Source organism: Emys orbicularis, chromosome 1, assembly GCF_028017835.1.
Source record: "Emys orbicularis isolate rEmyOrb1 chromosome 1, rEmyOrb1.hap1, whole genome shotgun sequence".
In the NCBI taxonomy this organism is placed as follows: Eukaryota; Metazoa; Chordata; order Testudines; family Emydidae; genus Emys; species Emys orbicularis.
Genome location: NC_088683.1, coordinates 336,441,866 through 336,461,428, shown reverse-complemented (window position 1 = coordinate 336,461,428; position 19,563 = coordinate 336,441,866). Strand labels below are relative to the sequence as shown.

The following is a 19,563-nucleotide window of genomic DNA, read 5'->3' as shown; positions in this document are numbered from 1 at the left end:
ACAGTGCAAATACTTGTAATCAAAAATAAATATTAAGTGAGCACTGTACACTTTGTATTCTGTGTTGTAATTGAAATCAATATATTTGAAAATGTAGAAAACATCCAAAAATATTTAAATAAATGGTATTCTATTATTGGTTAACAGTGCGATTAATCACGATTGATTTTTTTAATCGCTTGACAGTCCTATTATTAATGTCTTCATTCTGGGATGGGGTTGGAAGAGAGCAATAGACTTTGCCCAGGCTGCTGATGAGTTAATTCTACCGAAAAGCAAGGAATCCTCCATACTGGTAGGTTTATGCGAGACCAGTCTTGTGTCGAGCAGTGACAGAAGAATCTTTGGGAAAAGCTTGTCATCTTAAACTTGAACTAGTAATGCCCTTCCTTTGTAAACCACGGAATGCGATTATGGGTAAAGGGACGAAACTCTGCAGTCAACTCATGGAAAAATCCTTCACTTTGTTTTATCACAAAAGTTATCATGCCACCACCTCTCATCTCCATGCAGGAGAAGCTCAGTCAGAATCGTTTCAGATTTGCCGAATCAGCATTTTCCAATGAATCCATGTTTTGTTGGAAAAATCCCAACTAGTTCTGGGATATTGATGACATTGTAGGTAAAATATAATAAAATTATAGATTGGGGGGGGGGAAATGTTGGGCCTTGATCCTGGACTGCTGAAGCCTATCAGTGTTTTGCCCTTGATATTAATAGGAGCAGGAGTGGGCTCTTATTGTCAGTCTCAACATGGTGTTATTAAATATGGTAAATTAATTCTCGTACCACATATGCTTCCTTCTTGTCAGGGCCGAGTCCCCCCCCCCCACCGAGCGCCGCGCGGCCGGAAACCCCCCCCCGAGCGCCGCCCCCCCCGCCGAGCGCCGCGCCGCCGGAGCCCGCCCCCCCCGCCGAGCACTGCGCCGCGCCGCCGGACCCCCCCTGAGCGCCGCGGCCCGCACCGCCCCCCACCCGAGCGCCGCCAGAGCGCCCCCCCCCCACGGAATGCCGCGCCACGCCGCCGGAACCCCCCCCCCCCGAGCGCCGCCCCCCCGCCGAGCGCCGCGCCGCCGGAGCCCGCCCCCCCCGCCGAGCACTGCGCCGCGCCGCCGGACCCCCCCCTGAGCGCCGCGGCCCGCGCCGCCCCCCACCCGAGCGCCGCCAGAGCGCCCCCCCCCACTGAATGCCGCGCCGCGCCGCCGGAACCCCCCCCAAGTGCCGCGGCCCGCGCTGCCCCCCCCCCCGCCGAGCGCCACGCCGCTGGAGCGCCCCCGCCCCCCCGCAGAATGCCGCGCCGCGCTGCCCCCCCCCGCCACCCCAAGATTGGCCACCCCTTACCAGGTGCCGCCCCAAGCATGTGCTTGGTTGCCTGGTGCCTGGAGCCGGCCCTGCTTCTTGTATCCTGATTAGACAGACACACAGTTTGTTGTCACACAGTCATCAGAGACAGAGGAAGAAAGGCTAGTTTTGCAGTTATGGTGTGTATACAAAGGGCTGCTTTGCCAAGGGAAGTCATCTCATGAATGATTTTAGAAATCAGTTCTCAATGACAAATTGCCTTCTTGGAGACATCAGCAACTGTTCTGATTATATCATCTCATCACAGCGCAAGGATGGTGTTGAGTTTATACTGTTGTTATGATGATGTGTTTAGGGGGTTATAACTCAATGCACTTAAAGGTCTGAAAGAATAAGTAGGTGTACTGAGCTGGACAATCTCCATTTAAAAAAAATTCTCTGAGATGAGCCTGATTGCTGTTTTTTTGTAAAAGGTGCGCTATCATCCCATGCTTTTGCAAAAGAACTCATTCACCAAGTCGGCGTTGACATCAAGTTTTGGGACTATTTTGGTGTACTACCCAGTATGACATGAATTACAGAGAGCTCAGGGCACTCAAACATCTGGTTAGTCACTCCTCCTGCCTTTCATACCCCCTCCTTCGTCCCCTCCCTCTTCCACCGTACCTTTCGCCCCTCATTCCCTTTTCTCTAAGGTCCCTCTCACTTCCTTTGTCTTTCTGTCTATCTAATCCCCTCCCAACAAAACCGGATCCAAACATTTTTTTAAATAATCATGACACTACCATGACATTTGCAGGCCATCACTATTCACTCTGTATGTGTGTTATATCTGATTCCCCAATCCTGTGACTGTCGTGTCTAATTAGGCTGTAAACTCTTCAGAACAGGGACTGTCTAATGCTCTGTTTGTATAATGTGGGCCCCAATCTTGGTTGGTTCTAGACACTACCATAATCAACTGAGTAAATACATTATGATAACAGTCTCTATGAACATGGAATGCATTTCAACCCTTTATATTTGAATGTTCTTTGGCCCCTAAGGGTTCATCTATACTGGGATAAAAGACCCATGGCTGGCCCAGGTCAGATGGCTCAGGCTTGTGGGACTCGGGCTGCAGGGCTACAAATTGTTATGGAGATATTTGGGCTCAGGCTGGAGCCTGCGCTCTGGGACCTTCCACCCTCATATGGTCCCAGAGCTTGGGATCCAGCCTGAGCCCAAATGTCTACACAACAATTTTTCAGCCCCACAGGTGAGCCCCAATTGCTTGAATCAGTCGACCTGGGCCAACCATGGGATTTTTATCCCTGTGTAGACATTGTCTAAGGCCTCCCCTGTCATGCCCCTAATAAGCCTTCCTCATCTCATCCGCTATACTGAGCTGGGGGAGTGGGTGGCATAAACCAATCCTGTCTATACAATCCTGCAGCCCAAGCCCCACAAGCCTGACCCTTCTGACCTGGGCCAGCCATGGGTCTTTTATACCTGTGTAGATGAACCCTTAGGGGCCAAAGAACATTCAAATATAAAGGGTGGAAATGCATTCCATGTTCATTGTAGGATCCAGACCTTGTTTATATTATCACAGATATAGTCTACAATAACTGACAGGAGCTGATCTTCAACTACTGGAGTCAGTGAGCACTGGCCCCAGCTGTTTGACAGGGATATTGTGACTTTAGGGGCTGTTTTTCTTGTGAGACCTGGCAAAAACTTAGAATTTCCGCTTCTCGGGAAATTTTGACATTCTGAAATTTCCCAGAAAGAGGAAATTAAAAAAAAATCCATTTTGGAATCAGTGACACACACTGTTTCCAAAACATATTATGTTCCTCAGGACACTGTAATAAGTGAAGGCCCAGTATGAGGCCTAAGGCCTGAACTAAAGTAATGGTCAAGACTTTGCTAACATAAAGCAAAGTTAAGCTGTGAGCAAGAGGCAGGCCCTGCTCACAGAAGCTGGCAAGGAAAGGGCTGATGTTGCATAAATGTATATTCACCTAGCACAGTTAAAGTATAAACATGGTACCAAGACACACTATACTGGAACATTCCACAAATAACATGGAACAGGCCGACCCATCCCAATGACAGGGGCAAAAGGGTAAAATGATGGATAGAGTTGTTTTGATCGAACCAATATGTACAAGGTGAGAGGCGGCACCTTACTACGTAGGGAGGTTGTACCTTGCTACGTGGAGGGGTTGCACCTCAATACGTCAGGAGTGATGTGTAACTTGTTTGTACCCGTGTATAAGAATGTATCCCTGGGGTGGTGTCTTTGTCCGGCCACGGGGGCAGTGGAAAGTCCCGCCACTGAGCCGGATCCTTGCCAAGAGGCACTTTCTCGTAGTATGCCCTGAGTTAGGCTCAGAAACCTACAGGGAACTGCAATTGTGTCCGAGGTCGCAATAAACCTACTCGACGTGATTTTGCATCTTACTAGACTCTGTGGTTATTGGGGGTTCTCATCAGGTTTGCTGTGTCAGCTATCTGCAGAGCTGGGACCGCACACAGAGGGAACACACGCACGCAGCCGAGTGATATCAACACAGGAGAAAGCAGAGCACCACACCGGTAGCATCTGACAACAGACACCAGCAGCTGCTTCCTGAAATGGACGTGATTCTTTTCAGTTTCACTACTGTCAACCAGTCTGCAGGAGCCAGAGAGACCAGGGATCCGCCTCCCAGTTGTCCTGAGTCACATACTCTAGAAGACGTGAAGTCCCTGGCCCCAGACCAGAACCTGGCCTGTGATTCAATTAATGTTCATCAACTGAATTGCGGGGAGGGATAGCTCAGTGGTTTGAGCATTGGTCTGCTAAACCCAGGGTTGTGAGTTCAATCCTTAAGGGGGCCATTTAGGGACCTGGGGCAAAAATCTGTCTGGGGATTGGTCCTGCTTTGAGCAGGGGGTTAGACTAGATGATCTCCTGAGGTCCCTTCCAACACTGATATGCTATGAAACATGTTTCTGTGAAATATTTCAGGATTGATGAACCAGTATTTTCCCAGAAAATAGGGAAAACTCTTGAGCAGCTCTAGTTCTGGTGTACTGGTGACACTGGACCACTGAAGTCAATGGGGGTTTTGCCATTCATTTTTAACTGGCTCAGGAGCAGGCCCTTACTGGCAGTCTGAGCAGAAGGTATTACTAAACATGGTAAATTAATTCTCACACCACATATGCTGTGTGCTTATATCTTGATTAGATTCACAGTTTGTTCACACGGAGTCATCAGAGACAGAGGAAGTTAGGCTAGTTCTGTGGTTACAATATACATACAAGGGGATGTTTTCCCAAGGGAAGTGATCTAGCAAATGATTTCAGTAATCAGTTTTTAACAACAAATTACCCGGCTTGGAAACATCAAAAACTGCTCTGATTCTATCATCTCATAGTCCAAACATTATGTTGAATTTATATATAGCGGTGCCATTTCTGCAACTGTTGTTAAGGTTATATAAAACCATTGATCTGGACTGCAAGGCCAGCAACCTATTCTCACTCACCACTGAACCAAAGCTCACTGAAGTCAATGAAAAGGCCCCCCAATGATTTCAGTGGGTTTGGATCAGGCCCATAGATGCCTCCTAGATTATTGGTTTTCGCATAGTGCCTAGAAGGTTAGATGTTCAGGATAGTCATCACCTTGGTCCATTGGTCCTTCAGGCCTCGTATAGATTGCGCCAATCACAACACGTCTTCCATTCTTCTTGTATCCTGGCCTTCCTTCTCCATGTGCAGCCAGGTCTTTTCACAATAAAATCTTCCCATCTCTTTGGAGGTTGGCCGAGTAGTCGTTTCAGTGCCCGTGGGTACCACTCAGCGACAGCTGCAGTTCATCAATTGTCAGTGAGCCTTGTTATATGCCTGGCCCATCGCATTTATCATACCTGCCCTTTACAACATCCTGCACTCCACTCTGCTGTCGATCACTTCATTGGGGACTCAGTCGCGGATTGAAATCCCCAGAATTCTTCTTTCCATCGGCCTCTCCATGATAGACAGTTGCTGCTCCTCTATCTTCGTCAGTGCCCATGTTTCACTGCTGTACAACATTGCTAGCAATACTGCTGAGTTGAAGAAGCTGGCGCGTGTTGCCTTGTTGATTTTTTTTTGGAGGACATACTTGATAGAATTGAATGCACGCCAACCTGCTTTCTTTCTTCACAAGAGTTCACCTTCCTGATTGTGGCGCATGTTCATTTCTTTGGCCAAAATAGGCATATTGCTCAAATTCTTCTATTTGTTCTCACTTGATTGCTATTTGGGCTTTTGGCCAGGTATCAGACCACATAAATTTTGACTTGGCTGCTTTTTGTGTCGAGTTCTCGCAGCATTTTCTGTAGTTTGATTGTATTTTCGGCAATCAACCCAATATCATCCACAAATCTCTACCCTGTCAAATGCTTTTTCATAGTCGATGAAGGCAATACATAAAGGGAATTTGTATTCCCTTGAGCATTCCAATATATAGATGTTTTATAGAGAAAATATGGTCAATTGTGCTGAAATTCCTTCGAAAGCCTGCCTGCTCGCTCGGCTGCTGCTGGTCCAGACTCTGTGAGAGTCAGTTTGTTACTATTTTGGTGAACATCTTGTAGACAGGTGAGAGCAGGCATATTGGATGATAGTTTTTAGATCTTCATGATCGCCCTTCTTATACAGCAGAACAGTGTTGGACTCCTTCCAGCTAGATGGTATCTTCTGCATTTCCAAGTAATGGCTAAACCTCTGAGCAAGGGTTTCCCAGAGGTCTTGGCCTCCAGCTTTTATCATTTTGATTGTCAGTCCATCTTTACCAGGGGCTTTTTCTTCCTTCATTTGGTGAACTGCATGTCGAACTTCGCTGACAAGGACTGGGAGTACATGCTCACTGGTCTGTTGAAGTGTTGGTACTGGGACATTTATCTGAGACACGAACAGTTCCATATCATAATTAATTGAAAATAAACTATCTTAAGTTATTCCCTCCTCTAGGTTTCCCCCCTGTTCACATTTAGATTACAAGCTCTTTGGGGCAGAGACTGCTCTTATTTTGGGGGTTTTTACATCACTGAGCACATTTATTTAGAGCAGTGATGGGCAACAGGCGGCCCATTGGGGTAATCTGCTGGTGAGCCGCAAGATATTTTGTTTACGTTGACCGTCCACAGGCACAGCCCCCACAGCTCCCAGTGGCTGCGGTTCACCATACCCGGCCAATGGGAGCTGCAGGAAGAGGTGGGCCGAGGGACGTGCTGGCTGCCGCTTCCTGTGGCTCCCGTTGGCCAGGAACAGCGAACCACAGCCACAGGGAGCTGCGGGGGGGGGCATGCCTGCGGACGGTCAATGTAAACAAAATGTTTCGTGGCCCGCCAGCAGATTATCCTGATGGGCCATGTGCGGCCCACGGGCTGCAGGTTGCCCACCATTGATTTAGAGCATTTACAATTTAAAAACCAGTGTTGCACTTACCAAATAATAGTAATATAATTAATATAACATATGAAGATGATTCTGCCATGGCAGAAGGGTGGTCCACTGGCTATAGTTCTAACTTAGGACTTAAGGAACCCAGGTTGAATTCTGTGTTCTTCACATAGGCCCAGATCCTCAAAGATATTCAGAGGTCTGACTCCCACTTAAATCAAGAGCACTAGGCACCTAAATACCTTTTGAAGATCTGGGCGGTAACCTCTCTATGTTTCTGTTCCCTGTCTGTAAAATTCAGATTACAGCACTTGGCTATTGTGAGAGAATGAATACAACCAAGATTGCGAGGAGCCCTGATGCTATGGTAATGGGGACATATAAGTACCTTGGATAGATAGCATATAAGTAAGAAAATGACATGTTTTTCTCAGTTGCCTTGCCTTGAAATATTTCTCTTAGACAAAAATGCTCCTCCATCCATCTTCTGTGTGGAAGGGTGTAAATTAGCACGGAAGGCCCAGTTAGCATTATTTGTAGACGATTCTGTAACGTGTGCTTGGCCAATAAAGAGCTGCAAAAGGAATAATGACCTACGCTTCCATGTGTATAGCAGCAATGGGCTGGGCTATGTAAATTTGGGAGGGTTTCTCTTAACAGAGCAGTCAATGTCCTTCTGCTCCCTGGACTGGTTAATTTTAATCTTTTCTGTAGACATGAGGCTTGCAGCCTACACACTGTCGCACCCTCCTGTAGCTATGGACTTGGAACATTTGTCTGTGTGTGCGTAATGGGGTTAAATTCAGAGATTATGATATTCCTGATACTGCTTAGGAAATACATTGTTTACAACTGCCTGGCACTGGTGTTGAAAAAGGAAGGGATATTAATGGATTGAAAAACTAAATGGACTTGCCAGTCCTTTAACGCATCTGACAGCTGCTGCCTAGATATCCCTCCTCATTCCCTCAGATGTCCGCTTTCAGCCCTTCATGTAGATCCACTCTCCACCAGACTGTAGCCACTATATCATATTCATTGTGATTGTTTAGTAGCTTCACTAAAGACCATCTCTCTCTAGGAATGAGCAGTAATTGTCTAATCAGCTGCACCACTCTTACCAACACATGCATTTTATTGGTTTCACAACACTCCCACCTACTATTTCTGTGCCTTGTCCTCTGAGAAAAAGTACCACCACTGCCATCTACTGGCTCTGTAGCAGTTTTGCATTTAGTATATTAACTGTAAAGTCTCCTTTAAATTAAAATTATTTTCTTTCTTAATAACTGGTCCATATATCGGACCACAACTCAGCAGTTACCTAGTTGTTGCCTTTCCAGAACCTTGCTGATTTTCAATGAGTCCAGTATATTTGTTATATCAGTTCCATTTGTCTCAGTTTTATTTTGTGAGTGGAATTGTGCTGCAAACAGTTATGTTTCTCATGTAATTATATCTCTCTGTTCACTGGCTCTAGTATGCATTAGATCTATAGAACAAAACCTTTGTCTAGTGATACATGGTTTTACAGAGTATACTCACTGTCAAGGCTGAATCCCCACTCTGTCACTTTGAGTGCAGAAGGTGGGGGGCCCACAAGGATTTTAAAAATTAATACTTGCCACTCTAGGCTTGTATTAAACTCCCAAGATTACAGCTTTTCTCTGACTTTTGCTTGGTAAATGCTGCCATCACCCAAATGCAAAAAAACCCTTGGATCCAGGAAGGAGCACTTGGGAATTCCTCCCTGTGGAGTACCCTCAAGCCTTTTCACCCCCGCCTCCAGGGAAGAGCTGAGAAAGAAAACAAAGGAAATTAGCTGTTGCTACCAGCTAATCGAACAACATGCACAAACCACTTAGGACACCAAAAATCCAATCCTGTTCTTAAAAAAAGTAAATTTTATTAAAATCAAAAAGGAAGAAAATACATCTGGAACTTAGGCTTTTGCTAGATTTTAAAAGAGCAATTCCAAAAATTAAGCCCCCAAAATAGCTTTCTTGGGGTTTAGCTTAAAGGTTACCAGCAAACAAAAGCATCTGGGATTAGCACAGAGGAGTCCACAAGCCTTAAAAAATAAACAGAAATAAACCTAATCGCGTCTATTCAAACATGCCCTGTCCAATGATTTCTTCTAGGTATGGAAGATGAATTCTTATACCTGGTTCAAGTTTTACACAGCATTCCTGCTTATAGCATTGCTGCTCCGTGTCTCCTTCTCCAGAGACCAACAGACAAAGGGAAAGTTTCTTTCCCAATTTTAAAAAGTTCTACCTTCCCATTGGCTCTTTTGGTCAGCTGCCCACTTTTTTTTCTTTACCTGGGGGACTTTTTAACCCTTTACAGGTAAAGCAAGTAGAGAATAGCTACCAAGAGGGATTTTACAGCTAACTGGCTGGCTGGGTGTCCATCAAAGGGAACTAACCACCCCCTCATTCCAGTCTCTTTAGGTGTTGTCATTCTGAATCTTGGCCACTTTTGGGGTTCTCCTTTTAGGGTCCTGTTTCTGAATCATGTCCACCAGTCAGTGTTTTTTCCAAATAAGGAACATTGAGGCACTAATAGGAGGTGATGACTCTATCAAGATGATCTCAACCCTTTGTGCTTAGCTGAACAGCTGAGACTTTTCAGTGGTCTCTTGACTATCAGGGCCTGTCATCTTCCTGGTCACAACTCATGTCCCTTTGTCCTTTGACTTACGAAAGTACAAAAGTACTTCCTCACCCATTCACACGTCTCCTTCTTACACTTCCTCAAGATGGACAAGGCCTCTTAAATAATATAAGAATTTGCAGAACTGTCACCGCATCTGGGAACCTGGGTGAAAGAACCTGGGGAACTCTATCAAGGCTCAAAGTCAAGCTGCATCAAAGCTATTTATTAATACCATTAACATAAAGCTAAAGTTTACACTCAGTGTCTCCATGACTATATAGCTATATGTCCTGCACTGGTCTTCTACGTGGCAGTAAAGAGCATGCTGCTAGGTCACTAGGCCAGGGCAGTCTTTCGTCACATTATCCTAATAACTCTATGGTTGCTGTTAACATGGTGCTATGGTTGTCTCTGATCCTCTCAAGTCATGAACTCCCATTTGTGATTTTTATGGGATGGGGGACAGAGATTTTTATGGGATGGGATGTCCTTAATTGTTTGCTGTTTATTGTGAGCATTTAACTAGATATCCTTTTTCTAAGGGGGGTTACTGATATTTCAGATTTATGTGGGGGAAACTGATTTTTTTAACTGAATTTTTTGTTTCTTTTTGGCATCTATCATGCTTCAATCAGATCTTTTCTTGTGCTTCCTTTAAGTATTTGACTTTGTCCTTTTCCCAAGCATTGCTTTTCATATTTAATTCTGGTAAGATTGGGACTAGTGTGTGGAAAAAGGGCCTGCTCTTCATAGATTCATAGATTTTAAAGCTAGAAAATACCATTACATCATCTAATCTGACTTCCTGTACAACACAGGCCATAGAATTTCACCCAGTTACCCCTGTATTGAGCCCAATAACTTGTGTCTGACTAAACTATATCTTCCAGAAAGACATTCCGTCTTGAGATGAAGGGACAGGAAAAACAGAAATAGTAGGAACAGTAGGGATAGTAACAAAAGGAACTGTAGCTAGAAAGAGGAGAGGCAGTGGTATAAGGGAAAAGGGATAAGTTAAAGGAAGAACAGTACAGTTAAACAAGAGGCAAAATAACTAGAGTTTTAAATTATATGCAGTGTTGTTGTAGCTGTGTTGGTCCCAGGATATTAGAGAGAGAAGGTGGGTGAGGTAATATCTTCTATTGCACCAACTTCTGTTGGTGAGAGAGACAAGCTTTCAAGCATACAGAGAGCTCTTCTTCAATCTGGGAAAGGTAATCAGCGTGTCACAGCTAAATACAAGGTGGAACAGATTGTTTAATATGAGTAGTTAACACATATTTCAAGGAACCATTGAAGGTAAAGTGTTAGTATCAGTTATTTGTTCTTTATTTATCATTCAAGCTAGAAGGAAATTATATATACTTCAGGTAATTTACTAGTAATTGTCATTGCTTATATTCTGTGCAATCAATCAATTTATAAATGGTTCTTGTTCTACTTATTTTGGGGCCAACACTGAATATTTTTTGCACAATAAAGAAAACTATTTTAATAAATTGTGAAGGGAAAACAGAATTCTACTGAAAACAGAATTCTACTGAAAAATCAAATTATGGGTAAAAAAAGTAATTATTAAAAACCCCAAGTTCTGTTACCTGATTTCTTTTGTAAATTCCCTGTACAGTAGAACCTCAGAGTTACAAACACTTTGGAAATGGAGGTTGTTCATAACTCTGAAATATTCGTAACTCCGAACAAAATGTTGTGGTTGTTCTGCTTTCCCTTTCATTTTTAGTAGTTTACATTTAACAGAATACTGGATTGTATTTACCTTTTTTTTCTTTTTTTTTTTTGGTCTCTTCTGCTGCCTGGTTTTGTACTTCCAGTTCCAAATGAGGTGTGTGTTTGACTGGTCAGTTCATAACTGGTGTTCATAACTCCGAGGTTCTACTATAATACTCTTTTGCCTTTTTGGCATGTGCTAGTCCATATTACTGAATAAGACTCAAAATTCACTTTAATTCATTCCGTTTATTTAATACCTTTTAAAGTTGAAAAGTAAACATAGTCATGCATTGTTTGTGTTGACTGAAAAAACAGTGGACTCGTAAGGCACTGGAACAATTGAAATAAATATAAAATGGGTGAAAAACTTTGACTTTAAAACACCAAAAGGCATCATTTTAACATTATTTTGAAATGGATGGTCATATTCTCAGCTGTTGTAAATCGGCATCACTCCAATGAACGTCAGTGGAGCTGCATCAGTTTACAGCAGGGGTGGATCAGGCCTGGAGTGCTCTCAATTGATCTATATTAGTGCTAGATCACAGCCTCCTTCCCTGAGTATCTCATAACTCTTGGTGTTTGCCATCTCTTCCTGGCTTCTACAGTGTCATTCAGGCTAATGGTTTCCTCTGAGCATGGTTTAGGCACCTTGCTGTTTCGCCATCCTCACTCGGGCTTGTTGTAAAGATGCCATGGTCAGTGGTTTCCATGGGGACACGCCAGTATGAAAACATTTTCACATTCCATAACTCCACTATCTTAAGCTGGTGTCTCCACACTCCTGGTATCAATCCTGCTGTCCTGACCCATTCTTTACACGTATGAAATCCCAATGGTCTAATGGATTTTTCCTAAGGTAAGGACTGCAAGATTAGCCCTAATTACTTAAATAGCAGTCACCACTGGTCTGTTCCTGAGAGGTGCCGAGAACCTCTTGCAAGATGCTAAGCACCCTCAAATTATTGGAGTTGTTTGTACTTGCAATCTCACAGGATGCATTCAGCATCTTGTAGGGGGATCTGGTTTAGTTCTGCATTGATTTTAAATGGTCTAATGTCCCTTGAAATGCTAATCATTTTCTTCTCTCTCCTCCTATTAAATTAATTCAGTTCCAGACTGACATAAGCTATATAGTTCCCATATATACAGTATAGCTTTGGTGGTAGATAAACAGAGTTTGTTCACAGAATCATTCTCTATAAATCCCTATTCCCACAATAATATTTCCATTTGCTGTAGGCTGTTCTACAGCCTGCAGCATGGTACCCAAGCAGAAAGCGATTAGCACCAGAACATGGAGTTAGTTTTCAAGACACGAACAATTCTTTTACTCCAGATGCTATATTGAAACTGCAGTGGTCCGTTGAAAAAGTAGATGTAACCTACGGGGGAAAAGACTTGTTAAAAGAAATTGCAATCAGAAATTGATATCATTTGGGGATTTGTTAAAAGTATTACTTCAAATAAAAAGAAATCCTGGATTTTCAGACTAAATCTATTCAGCTGAATGATTTGCTATTTAAAACTGAGCTAAATTTTCAAATTGGCCTCATTCTGGCTCTTAAATTGGTCCAAGCGGTCAATATTTTGGATGCTCAGAAACTCGGTTCTTCTCTTTTTACATAGCATATGCCTGTGAAAATCGTGTGGTTACTCATTTATTTAATTCCCTGATTTTCAAATGCTATTTAGAGACAATATAGTCTGGTCTCAGAAACATGGACACATTGTGTAGAGTTCTGATGCTGAGTTCTGACCCAGGGTTCTACCAGAGATCTGTTGGGTGGTTCTGGAAAAGATACTTCACCTTCCTTTCTGAGTTTCCCTCCTACAAAATCCTAAAACCTGCCCACCAAACTCACTCTTATATATAAAGCACTGTACAATTAAAAGGGAAGAAAACAATTTAAAATATCAGGAAATAATACATGGTGAAAATTTTCAAATGGAACACTTTTCCATCAGAAAATGTTGAATGACTATCACGAGAACATATTGATTGCATTGAAAATTTTGACAAAATCATTGAAACATTTCCTTTCTATAAGATCAATGTGCTTTGTTTCAACTTTATTGGTTTGATTTTTATATATTATGTTGCTTGAAATTTAACATTTCTATAAGATCGAAATGAAATATTTTTAAACAAAATGGGATAAGGTTGTTTCAAAATTTCCAAAATGAATTTTTTTCAGAAATTTCATTTCACAGGAAAATTTGAACTTTTTGTTTTGATTTGGGATGGAAGGAAATTTGTATATGCTGGAAATTCTGAATTTGGACCAGCTCTAATGATAGTAATGAAAGGGAAAAAATACCATTTTTTTGGTAGACTGCATCCACTCTATTGCCAATTCCTGGGAATTCTTCCTCTATCAGTCTGGGGTAGCCTTTTTCCATAACTTGGTTTTCTTCATCATAGCTATGTTAAACATGGAAAAAACACAAATTCAATGAACTTGCATGACTTGCAATCTGACAAATGTCCTATCGCCTTTAGGTACCTTGTTCAAAGATACCCAAGTTGTGAGTGGCTGGAAGTCACTAGATTGTCTATGCCAAATGAAATGGTGAGTATGAGTTCAATTCTCCAGGCCTCCTTATATCAGAAACACAACCTCAGCTGGTACAAGAACAATAAAGGTAAATTTTTAAAGGTTGGGTAATAAACTACAGAATTGAAAGGCTAGATTGTACCTAGGTATATAGAGGCGATGGTGCTGCATGTCTGTCACTGGAGCAGGTAGGCAGAAAGTGTCAGGGGATGGATGGAACATTGGCTCTACACCCAACGCATTGGCCAGCACAAGAAAACTAGAACAAAGTGGGTCAAATCTGCTGCTGGTTTAGGGCAGCAGTAACTTACAACCCTGTGCCACACAAAAAAATTGGCCCTTTTGTATACAATTAAACTTGGCAGAATTGAAAATAAGAACTAGTAATTCTCTAACATACCTCCAGTACTTGTCTCCAGTAAAAAAGAGAGTCTTGCCAGTGTCTTTAATGTGGACAGCCCCATCTATTGTTTTCATCTCTCTGGAGAATCCCAATTCATATATTTTTTTAGGGTAACCTTCAACTATGTCATAGCCATTCAGAGCCCAAAATTTCTTGCCTGTAAATAATGATGACAAAATGTTAATCTTTTATAAGCATCAATGGAAAGGGATTAGAAGAGTAAAACCCAGCAATAATGATTACATTGTTATTATTTGACATTATTAGTTTTATGTGACTTAGATCATATGGGGCCAGATCCTCACCTGGTGTAAAATGAAGCCATTACACCAGATGAGGACCTAACCTTCTAGTCTAAATTCTGCACTCTCCAGTCCATTGAAGATCTTGTAGTGTCACGTGGGGTGAAACCAATGGAAGTTTTGTTTGAGTGAGGACTATAGGATTTAACCCTAATTAGCTTTATTAAATTAGACTGATTAAGATGCTTCTACTTTTCTGCCATTTGCAAAAGGCTTACCCCTAAATATGAACACATGATCTTTCATGGGGTTTTCATAGGCAGCATCGATCTTGTTTGGAAGTTCTGGCCAAAATGACTTAATTAACACCAGTTCTGCGTCAACCATCTGAGGATGTAGGCGCCAGAAGAACCTAATTCAGAAAGAGAAAATGGACTTTTTATCATCTTCTTCATGGTATGGCATGGTATTGTTTTCACAGTGTTTCACAGATATTAACTAATTTGGGGTTCTCAGTCTTTTCTATAATGTGGAGCACATTTTAATTCAAGGAGAAGCTCCATCTCCTCTCCTAGCCATGATGGTTCAGACTACCTAGCTCATTCATAACATGAACACTTTCACAGGAGAGAAAAAACTGATGTCTTGATTTCATTTTGTCCAACTTTCTTCCCTTAAGAAGAGAAAGTACAGATAAACGTGGCAGTGCACCATGTAAGATTGCTGTGTGCAGTGCAATTTTGCACAGAAAACTAAATAATTTCTGAATTTTGGCAAAAATCCAGTGCAATCCCATGAAATGGTAAATATGTCTGCTTGATCATGTGGAGACTGACCCCCATTCACACCAGTTTCACATCAATATAACTGCATTGACTTCCAGGAATTCTTGATTGTCACCAGTGTGACAGGGAATCAAGCCCATATTTATGTTATAAAGGCTGCTTAAATGTGATATGCTATATAGCCCTTACAGTCATTTCTGTTGATTTCACAACCTATTTTAGTTGTGCTTAGTAAAAGAGATTAACCTCTAAGGGAGAAAGTTAGCAGATTTATTGGAAGATAGAAAAAGAACTAATCAATTATATTTTCAGAAACAAATGATAAAGTAATGGAAATTAAAAAGGCTGTACCAAGTGTAGTTCTAGTAGTGAGTTGGCTGGGCCCTATACAGCAAAAGAAGCATATGTGTAAACCATACAGTGCATCATTTATTGTTGTCTCACCTGTCCTTGAAGATCACCATTTCTCCTCGAAGTTCTGTTATTGCATCAAGTGACAAATTTTCATCACATTTCTCTGGAGTTTTGGGGTGTTTGGGGTTGGGATCTCTGTCTCCTGCACCTGTAACCATAAATTATAACTTAGCTTTGACTGCTTTTGTTCTTCTTCCATGTAAGATAACTATGTACTAAATGGGACACTGAAGAGTCCACCAGTGCCAGAATGAATACAACCATCAAGGACAAACTGTCTGGACTAATGATATTTGCTTTCCCTTCTTATTCTTCCTCTGGCAAATCATGTACCTATGTTTTGGGGTTTAGTTACGTTGCAAAGATATTTGTGACTAAAACTAAATGGGTGCCATTGACACCATGTCTTTAGGGCCTCTGAGAAGATTGCTTCCTCCCAAGGTCTCTCATATGGGCATTTCTGTTTCTCCTACTTCATAGTCTTCAATCATCCTCCCATGGGAGACAGCTCAGGGACCTTAAGTCCACTATAGCAGGTAACCAGTTAGCAGCAATCACCTGTGCACTTGACACTGCTTGCTACAGTTTCTGCAAGACTGTTAAATGTGGGTGTCTTCTGACCCTGAGGCCCGGTTCCCAGGATCCAGGGTTTCTATCTTAATTTACCATGGTACTGACCATTGAGCAATAGGAACACCAGCAGCAGATTGCTAGCCCTAAGCTAAATTGCAGTGCAACATGTACATTCTAGGATACATGGATAAAATGGCAAAAGGAAGACAAACCATAGAGAGCTTGGATCCCTTGCACATCATCGTCAGGAAGCAAGAACCCAGTGTTGCCAGTGTAGGTGTAAATAGGGAACATGAGAGCTCCCGGGTCTCTGGAGTGCTCAAGTCCCAAAGAGTGACCAAACTCATGGGCAGCCACAAGAAACAAGTTGTATCCTATAAGAAAGCAAAGCAAAAGCAAAAATACTATACACATGTATCTGAATGCAGTTTATTGCCTGATCCTCTTTCACAATGGCTTTTTTGCACTGACGATACAAAACAATTATATAGATCTCTGCATCTTCTAAGAAGTGAACATACATGAAATAATTAACTCTAAATATTATTACTCCATTTTACAGATGGGGATGCTGAGATACACAGTCCAATCCTGCTGTCTTCATCCAAGACAATGGGAATTTTGTTTGAGTAAGGGCCTAATAGCCTGAGCCCCTTACGTTTTTTCTTATACTAAATTGTATTTGAAAAATTTCCCACTATCACCAACCCCAGTTCAACTCAACCATCTTAGCAATGTTTGAAGTTGTAGGGTGAAATCCTGGTCCAATGAAGTTAATGGAAGTTTTGCCAGGATTCCATCCCTAGTGTAGATAGTCCATTGACAATCAATGCTATTTCCAGCACTGGATCAATTAAATCTGTTCCCAGCAAAGCTAGATGACACGGTGCTGAAAAACAGTGTCCGCAGTTGAAAAAATGTTAGTGACAATTGGATCAATTTTTCAAAAATGGCTCTTTGTGCAGACAAGGGCAAATATTTTCAAACTTCATAAAAGTGGCCTGATTTTCAGATATGGTGAGTATCTACAACTCCCACTGGCTTACTGGGGGTCACACCATCTGTCTGACATCCAAGCTGGACACCCTCAAATTGCAAGTGAAACAATGAGATGTTTGAATAGTAAAAAACCCAAACTGCCTTGTTTCTCTGGGTTCATGGGTCATGTGATTCATTATTCTGTTGTATTCAGACAACTGACAGGTATTCTAGAAGAGAGTTGCAAATTCCAAATTTTAACACAAATAATTGTTTTGTCCATAATTCATGCAAGACGTGTACCATACTCCTATCTACAATCTGGGATTAAAAACAGCTCCCTGTGACTTCAGTAACCAGTCACACAACATGAATAATAAAAAACAAATAGGGAACAGTCAAAGCAAACTGTTCACAAACAACATATAGGGTGAAAATTATCCATCCAAAGTATCTGGCAAATATTCTGAATAGCAAATACATTTTATGAAATCAGGATGAGATTGTGAATGATTTGCTATCCAAAAGGGACAGAATTCATAACCAATATTATTTGAAACAAATAGTGCACCCAGCTCTAGTTAAAGTGATCTTTAGAACTTATGTTACCTCTGGAATCAGTTGACCAGGTTTCATCATCGTCAAAATGGGCATCTCCGCCATAATTTGGTCCAGGAGGAAAAGCATGAGCCAGTAATCCAGAAGGTCCATCAAAGGGATAAAAGTCACCATGTTCTACAAAGCAACATTTAAAATACCGACAGCATTTACATCTAATTTTTAAACAGGTGAAAATATAATTAAACTGCCAAAAAGTAATCTTTCTCTGTTACCTTTAGTTCCAAAGGAAATCATGATATCAGCAGTGCCACTACGAATTCTAGTAAAGTTCAGTGGTGTCACTTCAGACCAAACCTTGAATGCCTTTTTGAATGCTCTGTCCACTTCAGCACGTGTCAGATCTCGAGTGTAATTCACAATTCTATCAATCAGATAAAATATCTTCAATTAACCTTTCTGCAGGGCCAAGGAACTTTTCAATGTACCTCCATGAAAACCAACTTTTGACTGGGAGACAGCCACTTCTCAAAAGCTGGATTATTAATGTACAGTGCTCCAAAAATAAAAATGTACATTTCCATCTATCAGTATCATTCAGAAAGATAATGACCTAATAGTTTGGGATTTGTTTGTTTGTTTGTTTGTTTGTTTTTTGCCATTATTATATGCACTAGAGAAACCCCAGGAAACTAAAAGTATGTTCTTTATTAAGATATTTTGTATAGATAATATGGGACTTTATTCAGTATATTTTTTTATAAGTATTTTGAAGAGATATGAAATATCTCATGCACCTGACCATTCTGGAGAGACAATACATGATCGAGGGGACATTAAAGAGATACAGTGGTCATCATTAAAAACAATGTTTGTTAACAGCTTACTACATAGCATTATCAGAGATACCACTTTTATTTCCATATTCAATACATAGGGAAAATAGCCCTCTCTCTTTCTCTCTTGTTTACCACTCTTTGGTTTCCGGCAAATAGTGACTTTTTAATGGCATCATAGTGTGATAACTGAGTTCATTAAAGAAATTTAGGTAGGGCCTGATCCAAAGCCCACTAAAGTTAATGGTAAGACTCACATTGACTTCCATGAGCTATGGATCAGGGCCATATAGATTTTAAAACTGCAACATGAGATTTTTACGAAGTCTAGACTATCCTTTCTTCTTGCTGAGCTTGTCAATCTAATATACAATATAATGGCTGTTGAACAACTATATAGCAGGATAACTTGAAAATAAGAAACAATAACACTAAATATTATAATTTTACCTGTATGTTAAATTATTTTTTGACCATTTTAGTTTTCTAGGGAAAAAGTTGTATTCCCCCACATCGGGGACACCACATCTTGGCTGTTGCATCAGCTCGTATGTTTCTTCATCTAATATGCCAGTCACCTCCAGCCCAAAAAAAGACTGCATTTCTCGAAGTTTGGCTGCCACTGAGTTGGCATTCTTCTTCCTTATGCCAGCAGGACTGGAACGTAGGTTGTAATGTGTCTTTAGATAGCGCTAGGGAAAAAAATAAAATAATATTTCCAGTTTCCAAAGAACAAAGGCAATCAAACAGCCAACCTTAATATGTGAAGATTGATTTTATACTGTACCTCTGCAAACTGGAGGTCTTCCGTTGTGAATTCATCACTGTCTTCATGGGGAATAGGCAGTGTCAAACAATATGACAAGCCCAGCAAGAAAAGGAAGGCAGCTGCAAAGCTTGGATGCATCATGCTGAATTCTTGGGTTCTGAAACTCTGATTTTTAGAGTGTAAATACCTTTACTTTTATAGACCTAAACTGGTGAATCATCTCTTGTGGACAAATTAGAATGTCCTTGTCATTGCAAAGTAAACATGCTTACACAGCTGGTTTATTTCTTCATTCCAAGAAGTCCTGGTTTGGGCATCTGTGGTCCCACTAAGGG

At 41.5% G+C, this 19,563-nt stretch overlaps 1 protein-coding gene across 1 annotated transcript; it reads right to left on the bottom strand.

Moving 5' to 3' along the window:
* Positions 1-12,396: 12,396 nt before the first annotated feature.
* Positions 12,397-19,369, bottom strand: LOC135879487 (collagenase 3-like). Its single transcript, XM_065405491.1, has 10 exons — positions 19,247-19,369; positions 18,910-19,151; positions 17,899-18,047; positions 17,675-17,800; positions 16,300-16,461; positions 15,545-15,662; positions 14,594-14,727; positions 14,071-14,230; positions 13,434-13,537; positions 12,397-12,497 (listed from the first exon to the last, which is right to left on the bottom strand). The coding sequence occupies exons 1-10, from the start codon at positions 19,367-19,369 to the stop codon at positions 12,397-12,399; spliced, it is 1,419 nt and encodes a 472-aa protein (XP_065261563.1).
* Positions 19,370-19,563: the final 194 nt, after the last annotated feature.

Coding starts and splice junctions, on each gene's coding strand:
- LOC135879487 (XM_065405491.1), bottom strand. CDS start 19,369: ATGATGCATCCAAGCTTTGCAGCTGCCTTCCTTTTCTTGCTGGGCTTG. Junction 18,048..18,909: donor AAAAATAATTTAACATACAG/GTAAAATTATAA, acceptor TCTGATTGATAG/AATTGTGAATTACACTCGAG. Junction 17,801..17,898: donor GATTTCCTTTGGAACTAAAG/GTAACAGAGAAA, acceptor GTTGCTTTGTAG/AACATGGTGACTTTTATCCC.